General features: G+C 43.3%; 1 protein-coding gene across 1 annotated transcript in view; it reads left to right on the top strand.

Annotated features, from left to right (window-relative positions):
- LOC144691869 (uncharacterized) overlaps positions 1-20438 on the top strand; it is a 147349-nt gene that overhangs the window by 112628 nt on the left and 14283 nt on the right. The window contains exons 18-19 of the mRNA XM_078560445.1: positions 12447-12586; positions 17990-18113. Of these exons, the coding sequence (XP_078416571.1) occupies positions 12447-12586; positions 17990-18113 (264 nt within the window). The remainder of the gene's footprint in view (positions 1-12446; positions 12587-17989; positions 18114-20438) is intronic.

The following is a 20438-nucleotide window of genomic DNA, read 5'->3' as shown; positions in this document are numbered from 1 at the left end:
ATCAGTGCTGGGACCTCAACTGTTTACAATTTATATAAATGACTTGGATTAAGGAATTAAAGGGATGGTTGCCAAATTAGCTGATGACACAAAGATAGGTAGGAAAGTAAGTTATGAAGAGGACATAAGGAGGCTACAAACAGATATAGATAGGTTAAGTAAATGGGCAAAGATCTTGCAGATGGAGTATAATGTGGGAAAATGTGGAATTGTCCATTTTGGCAGCAAGAATAAAAGTGAAGCATATTATCTAAATGATAAGAGATTGCAGAGCTTTGAGATGCAGAGGGATCTGAGTGTCCTAGTGCATGAATCACAAAAGGCTAGTGTGCAAGTTCAGCAAGTAATTAGGAAAGCTAATAGAATGTTATTGTTTATTATGAAGTGAATTGAATACAAAAGTAGGGAGTTATGCTTCAGTTGTACAGGGCACCAGCGAGACCACATTTGAAGTACTGTGTACAGTATTGGTCACCTTATTTAAGGAAGGATGTAAATGCATTGGAAGCAGTTCAGAGAAGGTTTACCAGACTAATACCTGGAATGGGTGAGTTGTCTTACGAGGAAAGGTTGGACAGGCTAGGCTTGTATCCACTAGAGTTTAGAAGAGTAAGAGGTGACTTGATTGAAACAGATAAGATCCTGAGGGGTCTTGACAGGGTGGATGTGGAGAGGATGTTTCCTCTTGTGGGAGAATCTAGAACTAGGGGTAACTGTTTAAAAATAAGTGGTCACCCATTTAAAACAGAGATGAAATGTTTTCACTCAGAGGGTCCTGAATATTTGGAACTCTCTTCCTGAAAAGATGGTGGAAGCAGAGTCTTTGAATAGTTTTAAGGCAGAGGTGAATAGATTCTTGGTAAGCAAGAGTGTGATTGGTTATCAGCGGTAGGTGGGATGTAGATTTAAGATTACTATCAGATCAGCCATGATCTTATTAAATAGCGGAGCCCCTCGAGGGGCTGAATGGCCTACTCCTGCTCCTTGTTCTTATGTTCGCAAGTAATGTTCATATGAAAGTTGAGGTTGTAAAAAAGCAACATGTTACCTCCTGCACATTGTTGGTGAGCTCTTGAAGCACTTTTAACACAGTGAGGTGGTTGTAAATGGCAAACATACATTGCTCACTGAATTATTGGAAGGCACGCCCCCATGGTGCTTTTTGCCTAACCTGCCCTAGTACTATAATGAAACTTTTACAACAATTGATTGTTGTACATGAGTTTTGGAGTTGGCATACCCTGGCTAGAGGCCTGAACAAATAGTTATTTCATTCAGTCTCAAACAAGGCCTTTATGAACTTTGGCAGGGTCAGTTCTTGAGGGTCCGAGTAACCACTGGGATCACATCCCATGGGATCTTTGCCCCAAACAATTCAGCACTGTTTTTGTTTCCTGTATTGTTTATCCATTTAGAAAAATGGTGTCAATCTAAATATTTTTGAAATGGAACAAATCTCAGTAGGATGGCTAAAATAGGCAGCTCTATGTGTAGATTGATGTCATCCTGATGTATTTTGATTCGGCCCATATATGGGTATTTATCATTAATGGCATTTCTGTGTAACCATTTGCTAAAGATAACTTCTAAAGCAGTAATTGTTTCAGGTTAAGTCTCAAATCCTTCTTAATAATGTGTTTTAAATTGGTTAGTAATCACAAACTGTGATATTTGATTACAGAAACTTACTTAATTCTCTCTTATGTTGACGAGAATAAAGCAATGCAAATGTATTCCACAAGATGACAACAACATGCACTTAATTGGAACTAATTTATTTGAGTGCGAGAAGTTGTCAGATGCTGGTACTTACAATCCTAGCCCAATACAAATTAGCTTTTTACACAAATAATTCATTATTAAGCAATACAACTGGAAACACCACAAAGTGAGATTTATACATTTATTTATTAAGTCAGCGTAAAGTATAAAAAAGAGTTGGACCTGGCAATACTCTACGATTAAAACTTCCTTTTTTTTTCAATAGCTCATCCACACTAATCGTTCATATATATATGTATATATATATATATACACATATATATGTATATTTATGTATATATATAATATGTATATAAATATTAAAGGAATGTAAGGGGACATAAATGATTTTGCAAATGAGTACTTCACGCTATCAGTTTAACACCGGATAGTTGAAGTAAAATCAAAAATTCTATTTTCCAGCAAGAGTACAGCTTAAAATTGGACCTCTAATAACCACAAACTACAGGGTGATATTATCATATGGACATTTCATACATTTGTATGAAATTCCTTTGTCTGCTATTTTAAAAAAGAACATTCACGCTCACAAGAAATAGGAACAGGCGCAGGCCATATGGCCCATTGAGCCTGCTTCACTATTCAGTACGATCATGGCAGATCTTGGACTTCAACTCCACAGGCAAAACTTAATTGTTGAGGATCTCAGCCGACAGCTGGAGAATCGCTGGAAGCCCCATGTAGCCAACGTTGGTGAAGGTGCGATGGAGTCATGGGATGGGAGTTGCGGGGGGTGGGGGTGAGTAGAGTCAGAGGCAAAGGCAAGGGAGTAGCTTTCAGCAGATGCCACACCCCCCCACCCCCGATGCTGGGTCCCTCGATCAGGCATTGTGTCTTTGAATGAGGGACCCTCCCAGACGGAAGCCCGCAAGCATACTCTATGGGCAGAATTTTCTGCCTGTCGGGCGGGCAGGCCCGACCCAATCTCCGGCGGGCGGGGAGCCGATCCCTGCTGGAGAAACAGGCCTCGCCGCCATTTTACGTGGGCAAGCCAATTAAGGCCCGCCCAGCATGACGTCCAGCAGGAAGCGCTATGCACTCCCTGTGCGGGCAGGGGGGGGCGGGGATTCCCGAAATGCGAGAGTGCACTTTTTCACGCATGCGCACGGAAGAGCGCACATCTCCCTGAGGCTAAGTGCTGCCTCAGGGAGATCGCTTACACTTCTACAAATATGAAAAATAGAAAAATAAATTCTCTCATGTCCCCCTCATGACAATGTCACATGAGATGGGACATGTTCATAATTTACATAATAACTTTATTAAACTATTTCAAACCCTACACGAAACCTCATCCCGCCGGTGGATGAGGTTTCATGTTTTATCTATTTGCCGCTGGGGCTCCTGGCCTGTCCGCCAACCTTAAGGTTGGACAGGCAGGTCCTTTAATTGTATAACTGATATAAATCAGCTGATTTTGCTGCGGGCCCACCTTCCTGAAAATTTAAATGGGCCGGGATGACGTCGGGGGTTCCGCCTGATGTCATCCCCCGTCATTGTACGCGTCGGTGAGCGGGCCCCACCCCCTGCTCGCCGATGGCAAAATTCTGCCCTATGTTGTTTGCTTTTCAGGCTTCACATGTGGTGATTCGCCTGCTTGCAGCTGGTTATGCCAGCGGTGATGGGATGATGCCATGAAGTGGGCCTCAATTAGCATCCGGATGGGAAGGCCACGCACCTTCCCACTCTGGACTTAATCAGGTGGAGGTGGGACGCTGGTGGGGACCCGACCCCAAGTCCTCCAGACCAAGTAAATGAGACCCGCACCTCCAAACTTGTTGTCGGGGGTGGTGGAAGTAATTAAATTCTGTCCTGCTTTCACGCCTGCTTCCCATATTCCTTGATTCATTGAGAAATCTGTCCATCACAGTCTTAAATATAGTCAACAGTGGCGCACCCACAACCCTCTGGGGTAGAGAATTCCAAAGATTTATAACCTTTTGAGTGAAGATATTTCTCTTCATCTCAGTCCTAAATGATCAATCCCATGTCCTGAGACTGTGTCCGTGGACAGAAAATTCCCCCCGTCAGGGGGGTTGTGCGGGGGCGGGCGCGGGCGCGAAACCGATCAGCGCCCCTGATGGGGGACATGCCGCCATTTTATGTGGGTGGGCCAATTAAGACCTGCCCGGCATGATGTCCGCCAGGAAGCGCTATGTGCTCGCTGTGCGGTGGTGGGAGATTCCCTAAGCCAAGAGTGCTGCCTCAGGGAGATCAGCGCCAAATTCACAAATGCTAAATGTAGAAAAATAAAATTTCCCTGACATGTCCCCTCATGTGACACTGTCACATGAGTTGGGACATGTCCATCACTTATAATTAAACTTTTATTAAATTTTTAAAAACCTACATGAAACCTCATCCCGTCCGTGGATGAGGTTTCATGCTTTTACTGAAGCCCACCAGGGCTCCCAGCCTGCCCGCCAACCTTAAGGTTGGACAGGCAGGTCCTTTAATGAGGTCAATTACTTTTTAAATGGCCTTAATTGGCCGTTGACAGGTCGGCGGGCACACAGCTGATTCGATTGCGCCCCCGCCGACCTAAAAATTGAAATGGCATGGGGTGACGTCGGGAGTTCCGCCCGATATCATCCCGCATCATTTTATGCGTCGGCGAGCAGGCCCCGCCCCCCACTCATCGACCTCAATATCCTGCCCCACGTGTTCTAGATTCCCCAGCCAGCAGAAAGAACAGGCTGGATTTTACACTCCCCTGCTGACATGTTTGAAGGTGGGTGAGCTCATAAAATGCAGCATGTGACCAGCTACTGCCTTCCCGCCCACCTCTAACTGTTTCCCATCTTATGAGGGGCAGTGGAGGCGTTGGGAGGCCCACCCATCTTTGGGCCTATTGAGGCCTTTACATGGTCAATTAATGGACACTTACGGGCCTTTTCCTGCCCCTACCACTATTTTACCCGTGGCAGGGGGAGGCCCACACCAGTTGGGAAGTCCAGCAGCTTTTATTGTGCAAGCTGGTGTCAGGCAAGGAGGGGAGCCTCCTTTGAGGGTTCTCTATGTCCATCAGAGGCAGCCCTCACAAGGTCATACCCACCTCTTTAACCCTCACACCTTGGCCTCTCAAATCCAGCCCCTCACCCACCTTCACTGAGGCCTGCCATCCAAGCCCTGCTGATACCCTGAACTTACCTTCAGTCCTGCCCCCATTGCCTCCTCTTTAGAGACTGGCTGTAGCCGCAGCAGTGGCCACTGTTCCTGCCTGGCACTGCTGGGATTGCAGAGCTGCCAGCCAGTTGCATTGGTGGGGATCTCTCTTAGGCGGGACTTCCTCCCCAGATGGGAGCAGAAGTCGGGCCCTGAGCCAACTAAGCCCTGCCAAGCATAAAACAGCTGCAGTGCAGCTAGTTCATTCATGGCCGGACTCCTGACCGGTGCCACATAATATCCAGCCCAACCTCTCAGTGTTTACCCTGTCAAGCCCCTTCAGAATCTTGTATGTTTAGGGGTGATGATGGGGTGATACTACTAAGTAATGTCATTGGACAAGTAATCTAGAAGCCATGGGGAATGGATTCAAATCCCACCAAGGCAGCTGATGGAATATGAACTCAATTAATAAAAAATCTGAGCTATAAAGCTAGTCTCAGTAACGATGACCATGAGACTGTCGTTGCTTATTGTAAACACCAGGTCTGGTTCTCTAATGCCCCTTTGGGGAAGGAAATCTGCCATCCTTACCTGGTCTGGCATACGTGTGACCCACCAGCAATGTGGTTTATTCTTAACTGTCCTCTGAAATGGCCTAGCAAGCCACTCACTTCAAGGGCAATTAGGGATGGGTAACAAATGCTGGCCTACCAGCAATGCCCACATTCCATGAAAGAATAAAAAAAATGTTTCAATGCGATCACCTCTCATTCTTCTAAACTCCAGAGAATATAGGATCAATTTACTCAGCATCTCATCATAGCTCAACCCAGAGACCAATCTAGTGAACCTTCACTGTACTGCCTCCAGTGCAAGTATATCCTTCCTTAAATATGGAGACCAAAACTGCACACAGTACTCCAGGTGTGGTCTCACCAAAACCCTGTACAATTGTATCAAGACTTCTTTATTCCTGTACTCCAATCTCCTTGCAATAAAGGCCAACATGCCATTTGCTTTCCTAATTGTTTGTTGTACCTGTATGCTAATTTTCTGAGAATCACAAAATCACAGAATTGTTAAGCCACAGAAGGAGGCCATTTGTCCCATCATGTCTGTACCGGCTCTCCAAATGAGCATCATGACTTGCCATTCTCCTGCCTTTTCCCCATACCCTTGCACGTTGTTTCTATTCAAAAAAGCATCTAATGTCCTCTTAAATTCCTCGATTGAACCTGCCTCCACCACACTTGCAGGCAGTGCATTCTAGACTCAAACCACTCGAGTCTAGAGTTTTTTCTCACATCACATTTGCTTCTTTGGCAAATCACTTTAAATCTGTGGCCTCTCATTCTCGATCCTTTTACAAGTGGGAACAGTTTCTCCCTGTCTACTCTGTCCAGCCCCCTCATGTTTTTGAACACCTCTATCAGCTCTCCGCTAGGCCTTCTCCTATTCAAGGAGAACAGTCCCAACCTCTCCAATCTATCTTCATAAGTGAAGTTTCTTAACTTTGGAACCACCCTTGTAAACCTCTTCTGCACTGTCTCCAATGCGTTCATATCCTTCCTATAGTGTGGCGCCCAGAACTGTACACAATACTCCATTTGAGGTCTAACTAGTGTCTTATATAAACTCAGCATAATCTCCATGCTCTTGTACTCTATGCCCCTATTAATAAAGCCCAGTATACTGTGTGCTTTATTAACTGCTTTCTCCACCTGTCCTGCACCTTCAATGATCTATGCACATATACATAAAGATCCCTTGGCTCCTGCACCCCCGTAAGAATTATACCCCTTATTTTATATTGTCTCTCCATGTTCTTCCTACCAAAATGCATCACACTTCTCCACATTGAACTTCATCTGCCACCTGTCTGTCCACTCCACCAACTTGTCCATGTCCTTTCGAAGTTCTCCACTGTCCTCCTTACAGTTTACAATGCTTTCAAGTTTCATATTATCCACAAACTTTAAAATTGTCCCCTGTGCACCAAGATCTAGGTCATTAATATATATCAGGAAAAGCAAGGGTCCCAATACTGACCCCTGGGGAACTCCACTACAAACCTTCCTCCAGCCCAAAAAATATCCAGTAACCATTACTCACTATTTCTTATTACTCAGCCAATTTTGTATCCACGTCATTACTGTCCTTTTCATTCCATGAGCTATAACTTTTCTCAAAAGTCTGTTGAATAACACTGTACTGAATGCCTTTTGAAAGTCCATGTACACTACATCAACAGCATTACCCTTTTCTACTCCCCTGTTATCTCTTCAAAAAACTCCAGCAAGTTAGTTAAACATAATTTCCCCTTTAGAAATCCATGCTAGCTCTTCCTACCCAACCCACATTTTTCCATATGACCATTAATTCTATCCTGAATAATTGTTTCTAAAAGCTTCCCCACAATTGAAGTTAAACAGGCTGTCTGTAATTGCTGGACTTATCCTTACAATCTTTTTTGAACAACAATAATATTTGCAATTCCCCAGTCATCTGGCACCTCCCTTGCATCTAGGGAAGATTAATAGATTATGGCCAGTGCCCCTGCAATTTCTACTTTCACTTCCTTCAATATCCTTGCATGTTTCTCATCTGGTGCCGGTGCCTTGTCAATCTTAAGTACCAACAGTTGATCCAACACTTCCTCCTTATCAATTTTGAACCCTTGTAGTGACAGAGTTTCCTTCTCTATCACCGTGGCCTTGGTAAAGACAGATGCAAAGTATTCAGTTATGCCCCCTGCCTCCATGTGTAAGTCCCCTTTTTGGCCCCTAATCGGCCCTACTCCTCCTTTTACCGCCTCTTACAATTTATGTGCTGATAGAAGACTTCGGGATTCCCCATTATGTTGGCTGCCAGTCTTTTCTCATAATTGCTCTTTGCTTCTCTTATTTACTTTTTCACCTGCCCTCTGAACCTTCTGTATTCCGCTTGGTTCTCAATTGTATTTTCTACTGGACACCTGTCATAAGCACACTTTTTCTTCTTTACCTTAATTTCTATCTCCTTTTTCATCCAGGAAGTTCTGGATTTGTTTGCCCTATCTTTCCCTTTTGAGGGAACATACCTTGACTGAGCCCGAACCATTTCTCCTTTGAAGGAAGCTCGTTGTTCAGCTACAGATTTTCCCACCAACTTTTGGTTCCAGTCTATCCGGCCCAAGTCCATTCTTGCCTTATTGAAGTCAGCTCCCCCCAGTTAATTATTCCTACTCTGGATTGCACATTGTCCTTTCCTACCGTCATCCTAAACCCTACGATACAGTGATCACTGTCTCCTAAATGTTTTCCCACTGACACTTGATCTACTTGGCCAGCCTTATTACCAAGAACCAGGTCCAATAGTGCATGCTTCCTTTTTGGACTGGACACATGCTGCTGTAGAAAATTCTCCTGAACACAATCTAGGAACTCCTGCCCCTCTCTGCCTTTTACACTACCAGTTTACATTCGAGTAATTAAACCACCCCCCCCCCCCCCCCCCCCCCCCCCCCCCGATTATACCTACTCTATAATGTTTGCATCTCTCTGTAATTTCCCTGCAGATTTGTTCCTCTACATCCTTCCCACTAGTTGGCGGTCTATAGACTATATCGAGCAATGCAATTGCACCACTTTTGTTCCTTAGCTCTAGCCAAATTGACTCTGTCCTTGAACCCTCTGGGACATCCTCTTTCTCCAGCTCTGCAATGCTCTCCTTAACCAATACTGCCACACCACCCCCTTTTCTTCCTTTCCTATCATTTCTGAACACCTCGTACACAGGAATATTTAACATACAGTCCTAGCCTTCCTGGAGCCAGGTCTCTATTATCGCCACATGGCAATCTGCACCTGTAACTGCCCAATCTTATTTACTATACTCCGTGCATTCACATACATGCACAGTGACCCTGATTTAGACTTCATGGCTTTCTCCCTTACTCCGACTCCACCTATTAACTTACTATTCTCTATACTAGTGCTGTCTGTCTCTTCCAGTATTTTGTGCACCCTAGTATTCCTCTCTAATATTCTCTCCTGGTTCCCACACCCCTCTGAGTTAATTTTAAAGCCCTCCCAACAACACAAGCAAAACACCTGCAAGGAACTCAGTCCCGGCTCTGTTCAGGTGCAACCTGTCTGACTTGCACAGGTGCCATTGCCCCCAGAGCCAGTCCCAGTGTCCCAGGAATCTAAAGCCCTCCCTCCTGTACCATTTTTCCAGCCATGAATTCATCTGCCTTATCCTCCTATTTCTGTACTCACTTGCATGTGGCACTGGGAGTAATCCAGAGATTACTACATTTGAGGTCCTGCTTGCTAAATTTCGATTTAGCTCCCTAAATTCTGATTACAGGACCACATCCTTCTTCCTACCTAAGTCATTGGTACCAATGTGGGCCACGACCTCTGGCTGTTCACCCTCCCCCAGAAGAAAGTCCTGCAGTCGCCCAGTGACATCCTTGACCCTGGCACCAGGGAGGCAACACACCATCTTGGAGTCACGTCTATAGCCGCAGAAACACCTGTCTGTTCCCCTAACCAATGAATTCCCTATCACTATTGCTCTTCTTTTCTTCTTCTTCCCCTCCTGGACAACTGAGCTGCTCGTGGTGCCAATGGTAGAGTCAGGGATCTGCTGGGCCATGAGTTTATAGATTGCTGCCACTCTAAGTCCACAGCGCTTCATGGGTGCCCAGTTTTGAGCTACCAGACCTGTTCTGAATCTAAAACAAAAACAGAATTACCTGGAAAAACTCAGCAGGTCTGGCAGCATCGGCGGAGAAGAAAAGAGTTGACATTTCGAGTCCTCATGACCCTTCAGCAGAACTGAGTAAAGTTAGGAGAGGGGTGAAATATAAGCTGGTTTAAGGTGTGGGGGGTGGGGGGGGGAGGGGGGAGAGAGAAGTTGGGGTGGGGGGGTTGTAGAGACAAGCAAGCAGTGATAGGAGCAGATAACCAAAAGATGTCACAGACAAAAGGAACAAAGAGGTGTTGAAGGTGGTGATATTATCTAAGAAAATGTGCTAATTAAGAATGGATGGCAGGACACTCAAGGTACAGCTCTAGTGGGGGTGGGGTGGAAAGACTGACAGGGCATTACAGTTATAGATTTAAAAATAATGGAAATAGGTGGGAAAAGAAAAATCTATATAAATTATTGGAAAAAACAAAAGGGAGGGGGAAGAAACTGAAAGGGGGTGGGGATGGGGGAGGGAGTTTAAGATCTAAAGTTGTTGAATTCAATATTCAGCCCAGAAGGCTGTAAAGTGCCTAGTCGGAAGATGAGGTGCTGTTCCTCCAGTTTGCATTGGGCTTCACTGGAACAATGCAGCAAGCCAAGGACAGACATGTGGGCAAGAGAGCAGGGTGGAGTGTTAAAATGGCAAGCAACAGGGAGGTTTGGGTCTTTCTTGCGGACAGACCGCAGGTGTTCTGCAAAGCGGTCGCCCAGTTTGCGTTTGGTCTCTCCAATGTAGAGGAGACCGCATTGGGAGCAACGAATGCAGTAGACTAAGTTAGGGGAAATGCAAGTGAAATGCTGCTTCACTTGAAAGGAGTGTTTGGGCCCTTGGACGGTGAGGAGAGAGGAAGTGAAGGGGCAGGTGTTGCATCTTCTGCATGGGCATGGGGAGGTGCCATAGGTGGGGGTTGAGGAGTAGGGGGTGATGGAGGAGTGGACCAGGGTCTCCTGGAGGGAATGATCCGTACGGAATGCCGCCAGGAGGGGGTGAAGGGAAGATGTGTTTGGTGGTGGCATCATGCTGGAGTTGGCGGAAATGGTGGAGGATGATCCTTTGAATGCAGAGGCTGGTGGGTTGATAAGTGAGGACAAGGGGGACCCTATCATGTTTCTGGGAGGGAGGAGAAGAAGGCGTGAGGGCGGATGCGCAAGAGATGGGCCGGACACGGTTGAGGGCCCTGTGAACGACCGTTGGTGGAAAACCTCAGTTAAGGAAGAAGGAGGACATGTCAGAGGAACTGTTTTTGAAGGTAGCATCATCAGAACAGATGCGACAGAGGTGAAGGAACTGAGAGAATGGGATAGAGTCCTTATAGGAAGCGGGGTGTGAAGAGCTGTAGTCAAGGTAGCTGTGGGAGTCGGTAGGCTTGTAATGGATATTGGTGGACAGTCTATCATCAGAAATTGAGACAGAGAGGTCAAGGAAGGGAAGGGAAGTGTCAGAGATGAACCATGTGAAAATGATGAAAACTCACTCCCCCATCCCCACCCCCTTTCCGTTTCTTCCCCCTCCCTTTTGTTTTTTCCAATAATTTATATAGATTTTTCTTTTCCCACCTATTTCCATTATTTTTAAATCTATAACTGTAATGCCCTGTCAGTCTTTCCACCCCACCCCCACTAGAGCTGTACCTTGAGTGTCCTGCACATTTTCTTAGATAATATCACCACCTTCAACACCTCTTTGTTCCTTTTGTCTGTGACATCTTTTGATTTTCTGCTCCTATCACTGCTTGCTTGTCCCTACAACTACACCCCCCCCAACTTCTTCTCTCCCCCCCACCCCCCCCTCCCCACCCCCACCCCCCTCCCCACCACCTTAAACCAGCTTATATTTCTTCCCTCTCCTAACTTTACTCAGTTCTGCTGAAGGGTCATGAGGACTCAAAACGTCAACTCTTTTCTTCTCCGCCAATGCTGCCAGACCTGCTGAGTTTTTCCAGGTAATTCTGTTTTTGTTTTGGATTTCCAGAATCGGCAGTAGTTTTTTGTTTTTATCTCTGTTATGAATCTATCCCATTTAGCCCGATGTCAATGCCACACAACACAATGGAGGATATAAAAACAAAAAGCTAAAAGCTACTGCGGATGCTGGAAATCCAAAACAAAAACAGAATTACCTGGAAAAACTCAGCAGGTCTGGCAGCATCGGTGGAGAAGAAATCAGTTAACGTTTCGGGTCTTCATGACCCTTCGGCAGAACTGAGTATAGTTAGGAGAAAAGTGAAATATAAGCTGGTCTAAGGTGGGGGGGCAGGGGGAGAGAGAAGTTGAGGGTGTGGTGATTGTGGAGATAAGCAAGCAGTGATAGGAGCAGATAATCAAAAGATGTCACAGACAAATATCCTTAGTGTGAGGAGGATGGTCACTGCAACCAGTAATGTCATGGGCAAATGCATCTGCAACTGGTAGATTGGTGAAGATGATGTCAAGTTGTTTTTTCCCTCTTGTTGGTTCTCTTGCCTCCTGCCACAGGACAAGTCCTTTAGGACATGGCCAACTCAGTCTACATACTACAGGCGTGTAATCAGGCAAACATTGAATAATAGGGAATAACTAGCTTTGTTAAAAATATCTAAGCAGGACCCTAAAGTTGTAACAAGAATTTTAATTGTGCTGATGATATAAAAGGTTGAGAAGATGTATAAATATTTAGTGATATTGGGTGTGATTGCTTTAACAATTTTAGTATCATAGTTCATTAAAGAGTAGAATATTCTTTTCATCATAAAGCGGTTTCATTTTGTGTCAAACAACTGTTTCTTACCAGTGCGAGGAGCATCTGCTCAGTATAACCCTGTTGTTATTTCTTGTTTTAGGATTTTTCTATGCCTTCTATCAGCTTATTTAGCCTTTATTCATTTGAAGGTCAACAGCTGAATCTTACAGAAGGCACCAATTGCTGGAAGGACAAGGGTTACTACAACATTCCAAAGTCAATCAAGGTGAAGGCTGGAATGTAAGTAGGCACAAATTACTGACTGCCTGTTGTTCTAATGTTTAGAAGACATATTTATTTCTGCACCAGGGATGAGGAAGCCCAGAAAAGGTGGTTGATTCTAGTTCAGCTAACACTGTTAAAAGGGAGCTGCCATGAAATTGGTTGAGTGGCAGGATTTGAAGATTGCAGAGAATTGGGCTACATTCATTGAGACCATACTCCCAAAATAGAGCCTGGCTCAATGGGAACGCCTGATTCTTTGAGTTGCATTCAAATCAAATGCGGCTCTACACCAGTAGCACAGCCTCTCCGCATTTAACATATTAATAGCGTTGCTTGATTTTTTTTTTCACATGGGGAGACAAAGAAAGGAATTCAGTATTCCTTGAAATAGGGGATCAACAGGAGTTGGCAGGAAGTCTATGAAAGAACAATTAAACACAGTCTCTGGGTGAAGTAGGCTTGACAGCCAAGTTATCATTTCTTGCTCCTAACCTTTCAACTTTCTTATGCAGCCTTGAACTAAACCAAACCAAGCTAACATAAAATGGGATTGTACGGATAAAACGACTGATCTCAAGGTCCTAAAGTGGAGCCACACTTGGACCAAGTAAAGATCAGTGAGGGGGCAACTTAACTGTAAAAACAATTCTTAGGCTTGCACTCTTGCAGCTCCATCTGAATTTAGCCTGTAAATAGTTCATGGGTAAAGTTCTCCAATGAAAGCAGCATTCATTTTTTTTACTTATAAGTATAAATCAAAATTGCAAACTGCCATTTACATGATTGCTTTTCTGTGTAAACTGATCTCTAGCATTTTTATCATTGTTTCAGTCATGTACAACTGAATAACCTCAAAGCTGTTAATGAGATGAATAATTAATTTAATTGAGCTTTCTTATCTGATCTGCCAGCCAAATATAAGACATTAAGATCTTAAGGAGTCTGTTGAATTTTTAAACTGTCATCCTTGACAAAGATCAATGATGAAAGATAGAAATGGAACTGAAAATTAAAGAAAAGCAACAGTGAAAGCAACAGATTTTATAGAAAGGTGAAATACAGCAGTGGAAACAAAAGAAGTTAAGGGAGTGAGACAAAAGAGTATCAAGGAAAAGACAACCATCAACGCAGAAAACCTGAAATCAGAACATATGTGTCAGCCTTGGCTCAGTGGTAGGACTCACAGGAATCAGAAGGTTTGAGTTCTGGAGATTTGAACACATAATCCAGCTGAAATTCCAGTCCAATACTGGGGGAGTACAGTACCTCACTGTCAGAAGTGCTGCCTTCTGGATAAGACATTAAAATGAGATCCCATCTGCCTCTCAATTGATTTGAAAGATCACATGGCACTATTTGAATCACATAAGATATTGAAGGATAAGAAAAAAAACAGCTGGTCTATTGACTCTGCCCTATACTGTCATGTTGTAACTTTGTTACACCATGATCCATATCTGCCCCCAACACCGCAGCCATACAATCGCCTAGATGGGTGAAAGAATCTGGGCCAGTTTAGGAAAATTGCCAAAGGCAATCAGACATATTGCAAGAGACCAAGGTGACTCAGACACACTTCCCCCAGTACTCAAATACTCTCTGTTCATAACTATTACACTGAGGATCTTGTCCAGTTCCCTTTGAGTGCTTACAGCTAATCTGCACTCACTGCAAGTGGAGGCAGTTTGTTCCAGAGATTGATCAATCTTTATGAAAATAAATATCTCCTGAATTTAGCTTATTTATATATTTGTGTTAATTTATATTCATGTCCCTGGTCCTCTCTAGACTAGCCAAAGTCAAATCCTCAATGCCTAACGCTTATCCCAGGAGCACTGGACAAGTTCCTCAGTGTAATAGTTATGAACAGAGAGTATTTGAGTACTGGGGGAAGTGTGTTTAAGTCACCTTGGTCTCTTGCAATATGTCTGATTGTCTTTGGCAATTTCCAGATGCCGGCTGATTACCCTTTAAGTCTAGGGCTGCCTATGATCTATTTTTCTTATCTAATATCCTTACATTCATATATATCTTTGCATCAGCTGCAAATTTAGGGATAATTCTTGATGTCTTCATGCATATGTTTGATATAGATGGTAAAGACAAAAGTCTGGACACCAACTGTGGGGCACAACCATCTACCAGTCTCCCACCCACAACTGGCACCATTAATAACTATTTCCTGTCTATGGGAATGCAACCCATATCTTTATTCAACCCAAACTCTTCTTACTAGTCCAACAAAGATCAAACTTATTTAGAGTTTTAGAGTCATTATAGCACTGAAAGAAGCCATTTGGCCCACTGATTCCAGGCTAGCTCTCAATAGAGCAATCCAATCAATCCCATTCCCCTGCTTTATCCTTGTAACCCTGCAAGTTTATTTCCCTCAAGTGCCCATCCAATTTCATTTGAAATTATTCATCATCTCCCCTTCCACCACCCTCGTGAACATTATCATTCACTATGTAAAAAAGTTCTTCCTCTCATTTTTCTGCATCACTTGCCCAAATCCTTTAGTCTGTCCTTTAGTCCTAGTCCTTGTACTATCAGCTAAAGGGAAAAGCTTATCTTTGTCTACCTTATCTAAATCTGTCATAATCTTGTAGACATCTACCAAATCTCCCCTCAATCTCCTTTGCGCCAAGAGAACAACCCAAATTTCTCCAACTTAACCTTGTAGCTAAAATCCCTCATCCCTGGAACCATAGTGGAAAATCTCCTCTCAACCCTCTTAAGGGCTTTCACATCCTTCCTGAAATGTAGTGACCAGAACTGGCTAGTGGCCCTTCATCAAAGGCCTTTTGAGATTCAAGATGTACAATGTTGGCAGCAAGCTTGTATTCCACCAACCCATTGACTCCCTTAAAAAAATTCAGCAAGGTTGATGAAACAAGGATTTTATTTTCAAAGGCCATGTTCAGATCTCAAATGACCCCTTTTTTTGTCTAGGTGGTCATATATTATATCACCAGTAAACCCTTTTATCATCTTGTCTACAATCAACAATGAGTTGGTGGGTCTGGTTCTGGTTCTGATACTTACTATTTTTAAATATTGGCACCATACTCTCCAGCTTAAAACTCAGAAAACTGTTAAATATAGAAGCAAGGAGCCCAGAGGATACAGGACTTGGAACAAGTGTACTGGAGAATTCCCCCAATGTTCTGGCAAATATTTATCCTTCAACCAACTAAAATGGATTATCGGTCATTTATCTCATTGCTTTTTGTGGGATTCTGATGTGAAAAATGGCTGAAACATTCACCTATAGAACAGCAGTACAAAGTAATTCATTGTCTGTGAAGCTCTTTTGGATATCCTGAGGAAATTAGCTTAACATTTTGGGTGGAATGCTTCATCAGGAATGTAAGAGATGACTGAGAGTTATTAAAAGCGTCAAGGGATATGGGGATAGTGCAGGAAAATGGTGTTGAAGTAGAAGATGAGCCATGATCTCACTGAATGGTGGAGCGGGTCCAAAGGGCTGAATGGCCTACCCCTGCTCCTATTTCTTATGTTCTTAAGTTCTAAGCACAGGAACATTTACAAGTAAGATATGTGAAAAATAGTTTAGATAAATTGCAGATTTAATTCAATTTCTTGTGATTGAACATGGATAATATAACTAATGGATTCTTATTTGGCATATAAATAGATGTAAATAATGAACCAAATGGGGCTGAATTTTTAAATATTTTAATAAGAAGAATCCAACGTGAACAGCATGATAGAAATTGGGTAAATGTCATTTGTCCAGTGAAATTATGGCAGTCGAACAAGTGGAGCCACTCCAGAAACTGACTGCTCAATGTTGGTATCAAACACTATCAATTACAGCTATTGTATAGCTTTGATGCAAGTAAATTTTCCTCCACTTTGCTCCAACAATGTGGCTTAATCCCAATGTCAACCTAAGTAGAGCACCACCCACTGGAAACTTTGACATTTCTTGACTTTCCACAAGAGCCATCTTGTGGCCTTTCCATGTGAGATTGATGGTTTAATGAAAATTAGTGTAAGGGGAGGTTTTGTGCTTTGGACATATGTCCACAGGGATGTGGGTTGCACTTGGGATCCTTACAGGCAGCACACAGAGGAGACATTCATACAGTGGAGTATAATCAACTTGGAGTAGATTTGAACCCAAGAGCTGAATTTTCATTCTGGGATCCTGATTCCACCATCAGGATGAAAAGCAGGTTGGGAACCCACAAATGCTGGCAGCAGGACCCAGAGGGCAATTTTGAAGGAGGCGGCCAATTAAGGGGCCTTAAGGGGCTTAATTGAATACCCGCCAGGGCCGGGAAGGTAACTATTCCTGACGTCAGTCCTACTCCTCTATAATCATGTGGAGGTGGGAAAGTGATGTGGAGCCAGCCAATGGGATTTCTCTCCCATTTTCGGCCCTGCCCCCACCTCCAGTCCACTAGGCCATTGAACATTCAACCCTCCAGTGTCAGAGATACTAATCCACAGCACGAGTGAGAGAATCTGTAGCCTACAAAATATGAGAAAGTTACTTCAGTTATAATCTTTAAAATAAAGTATTTCAAGTACCACTGCAAAAGTGTGAGATTACGAATCATAGAATTTACAAAGCAAGAGGCCATTTGCCCATTATGGTGATTGTTCTTCAAGTGGAACTGCTAAGTCCCATTCCCTGCTTTATATCCATTTTATATTCTTACTTTCACCTCTGCTGCAATAGCTGATTGTTTTACTGTTCAGAACTGGCAACAGAAACAAGAAAAAAGACAATGAAAGGATTAAACAATTGTTATGAGATATATTGACAATAACATATCGATTTAACAAATGAGCTGTTCATGAAGCCACTCCCAGTTCTCACAACTGCTTTCTACATGACTGGCAGGAAAAGAACTAGAAAATTACAGAAAATATTTCATAATGATCTGTTTGATCAAACTTTTGTTTCACACGTGTCCTATCTTTAAAATTAGAATTTGGTGATATTTTAGTAACTTTTAATGTTTCTCATTCCTATAATCAAACTGTTGTACTGTAAGGAAAACATTTAACTCGCCCGGACTGGTCACAAGTGAACTGGATAACCTTTCATAATCGTATTTGTTTGAAATCAATTCCAAATTAGTGTGTTTTGCAATGAGCACCTTGGGACAAACACTCGAGAAGTAAATTCACTTTGATCAGTTGGCAATAATGCAAGTGACTGTGTGACATGAAATTAAATGAATTTAACATCACCCTTACAAAAAAATGATCAATATGTTAAGTAAATTTATTCTAATTTCCCCACACCAAATACTAAGACATGTTCAAAATTGTTTATTAGATATAGATGGCATTATTGAATCAGACAATGCAAACCAAGAGAAAGAATAATTCAGCTCTCATTTTACAATTCCTCATAATGTTTTGTTTGTATATAATCAGATGGATCGCCTATGAACATGCCAACTTTAGAGGAAATCAGTTACTTTTGGAATGTACTGAAATTACCAACTGGAATAAATTCAGTGGATGGGAAACAATTGGCTCAGTTCATCCACTCAAACAGGTAACTCAAACTCTTGCTGCAATTGTATAGAGCCTTGGTGAGACCACGTCTGGACTATTGTGTGCAGTTTTGGTCTCCTTAACTAAGGATGTACTGGCCATAAAGGGAGTGCAATAAAGGTTCACCAGACTAATCCCTGGGATGGAGGAATTGTCCTTTGAAGAGAGATTGAGGAGACTGGGACAAAAACAAAAATACCTGGAAAAACTCAGCAGGTCTGGCAGCATCTGTGGAGAGGAACACAGTTAACGTTTCGAGTCCGAATGACCCTTCAACAGAACTAAGTAAAAATAGAAAAGAGGTGAAATATAAGTTAGTTTAGAGGAGGGGAGGGGGGGGGACAAGAAGAGCTGGATAGAGGGCCAGTGATAGGTGGAGATAACCAAAAGATGTCACAGACAAAAGTACAAAGAGGTGTTGAAGGTGGTGATATTATCTAAAAGAATGTGCTAATTAAGGGTAGAAAGCAGGACGAGCAAGGTACAGATAGCCCTAGTGGGGGGAAGGGATCGAAATAGGCTAAAAGGTAGAGACTGGGTCTGTATTCGCTAGAGTTTAGAAGAATGAGGTGATCTCATTGAATTGTACAAAATTCTTACAGGGCTCAACAGGATGGATGCAAAAAGGATGTTTCCCCTGGTTTGGGGGTCTAGAATCAGGGGGCACAGTCTCAGAATAAGAGGTAGGTCATTTAGGGCCGAGATGAGGAGGAATTTTTCAGTCAGAGGATGGTGAATCTTTGGACTTCTCTACCCCAGAGGGCTGTGGAGGCTCAGTCATTGAGTATGTTCAAAGCAGAGTTTGATAGATTTCTAGATACCAAAGACATTAAGGGATACGGTGATAGTGTGGGAAGATGGCATTGAAGTAGAAGATCAGCCATGATCTAGCTGAATGGTGGAGCAGGCTCGAGGGGCCAAATGGCCTACTCCTACTGCTATGTTCCTTTGTTCCTAAGTAAGTTGTCAAGCTTTTGCAGTTGAAAGCCATACGAGGAGCTTCAGTGTTGTGTCTCTGTATCCCCCAACTGTTTGCTTCATGTTTTTCCAAATGTCACCCCAGACTTTTGTGCTTCTAATTCTTCATCTGTATCAACCAGTATGCTTCCAAAAAGGGGGTTTCTGCCTCTTGCTTTTAATATTGAACACCACTGAGAAACAGGACATGCCCTGCCTCTTACAATTTAAAACTGGTCCATTTACAGTGCAGGTAATGTGTTAGTTTCACAGAGTAATATAGACTCCGAAAACCCAACACTCTGATGCATTCTCCCAATTCTCTCACCATAACCACAGGAAAGAAGATGCAGCTGTATTAATGAAACTATCTGCCTGATTCTTCTCCCATGCCCAGAGACACATAAGGCAGACAAAGCACATGCTTAACTGCTTGGCTACGTTACAAGCACACCTTCTGTGGCCATCAAGTCTTGGAGTAGAACTCAAACCTGGAGCTTCTGCCTCAGAGACAGGGATGCTACCCACTGCGCCACAAGACCTCCTAATGAAACTATACTGGAGTGAAAATTTGGTTCATATTGTACTGGAGGAAGAGTGCAGTGATATGTTGGACAGGAAGTGTGGGATTCAAAGGCAAGTCAGGTTGGCAAGTGGAGAAAAACTAGGCTGCATGGTGGATATCTGCCTTAAAACATACATGGGCAAAGGGCACTGAGCCCTTTATATAGAGAATAATCAATGGTACATAGGCTACAAGAAGTAACATCTTGTTTTTCATACAGCACAAGTACATAAATTGAGTTGTTTACAAATTCAGTCAATTTCAAAAAGTATGTTCCTTTTGTTTAGCTTTCTGATTGGAAGTTTGCTGTCAGGTTTTGTATCTTCTTTTAACATTGCTAACAGCCACATTTTTGCCAACCAGGCTGAGGAGGGATGAAAATGTTATGGGCCCAATTTTAGGTCCCAACTGGGGGCGGGAATGGAAGTAGGTACCAGTTTCCCATTGCCGCTCCTGCTGCCGGCAAGTTTCACCAGAGCAGGGGAAGGCCAGTCCTGAGAACCTGCCCAATTTACAAATAAGTCCAAATAAGGTAATTAAAGAACTCACTGAGAGTCTACAGACTTGAGATTTTGGTGGGGGCATGGGGCTGCACACTGGGCCAGGAGAAGACCAGGTACATGGAGCCGGCACACACCAGGGAGCCAGTCATGGACGTCCCAAGAAATTAGGTGCGCCACATGAAAGGGAGGGGTATTCAGCCATTGACACACATGCCATTGGATGTGTGTAAGGTGCAGGGAGAGTGTTGAATGTGCACTCGGACACTTCAGGGCATTATCACCCTCCTGGCATCATGGAGGT

Source organism: Cetorhinus maximus, chromosome 16 (genome assembly GCF_964194155.1).
Source record: "Cetorhinus maximus chromosome 16, sCetMax3.hap1.1, whole genome shotgun sequence".
Lineage (NCBI taxonomy): Eukaryota > Metazoa > Chordata > Chondrichthyes > Lamniformes > Cetorhinidae > Cetorhinus > Cetorhinus maximus.
This window is presented reverse-complemented; position numbering and strand designations above follow the sequence as displayed.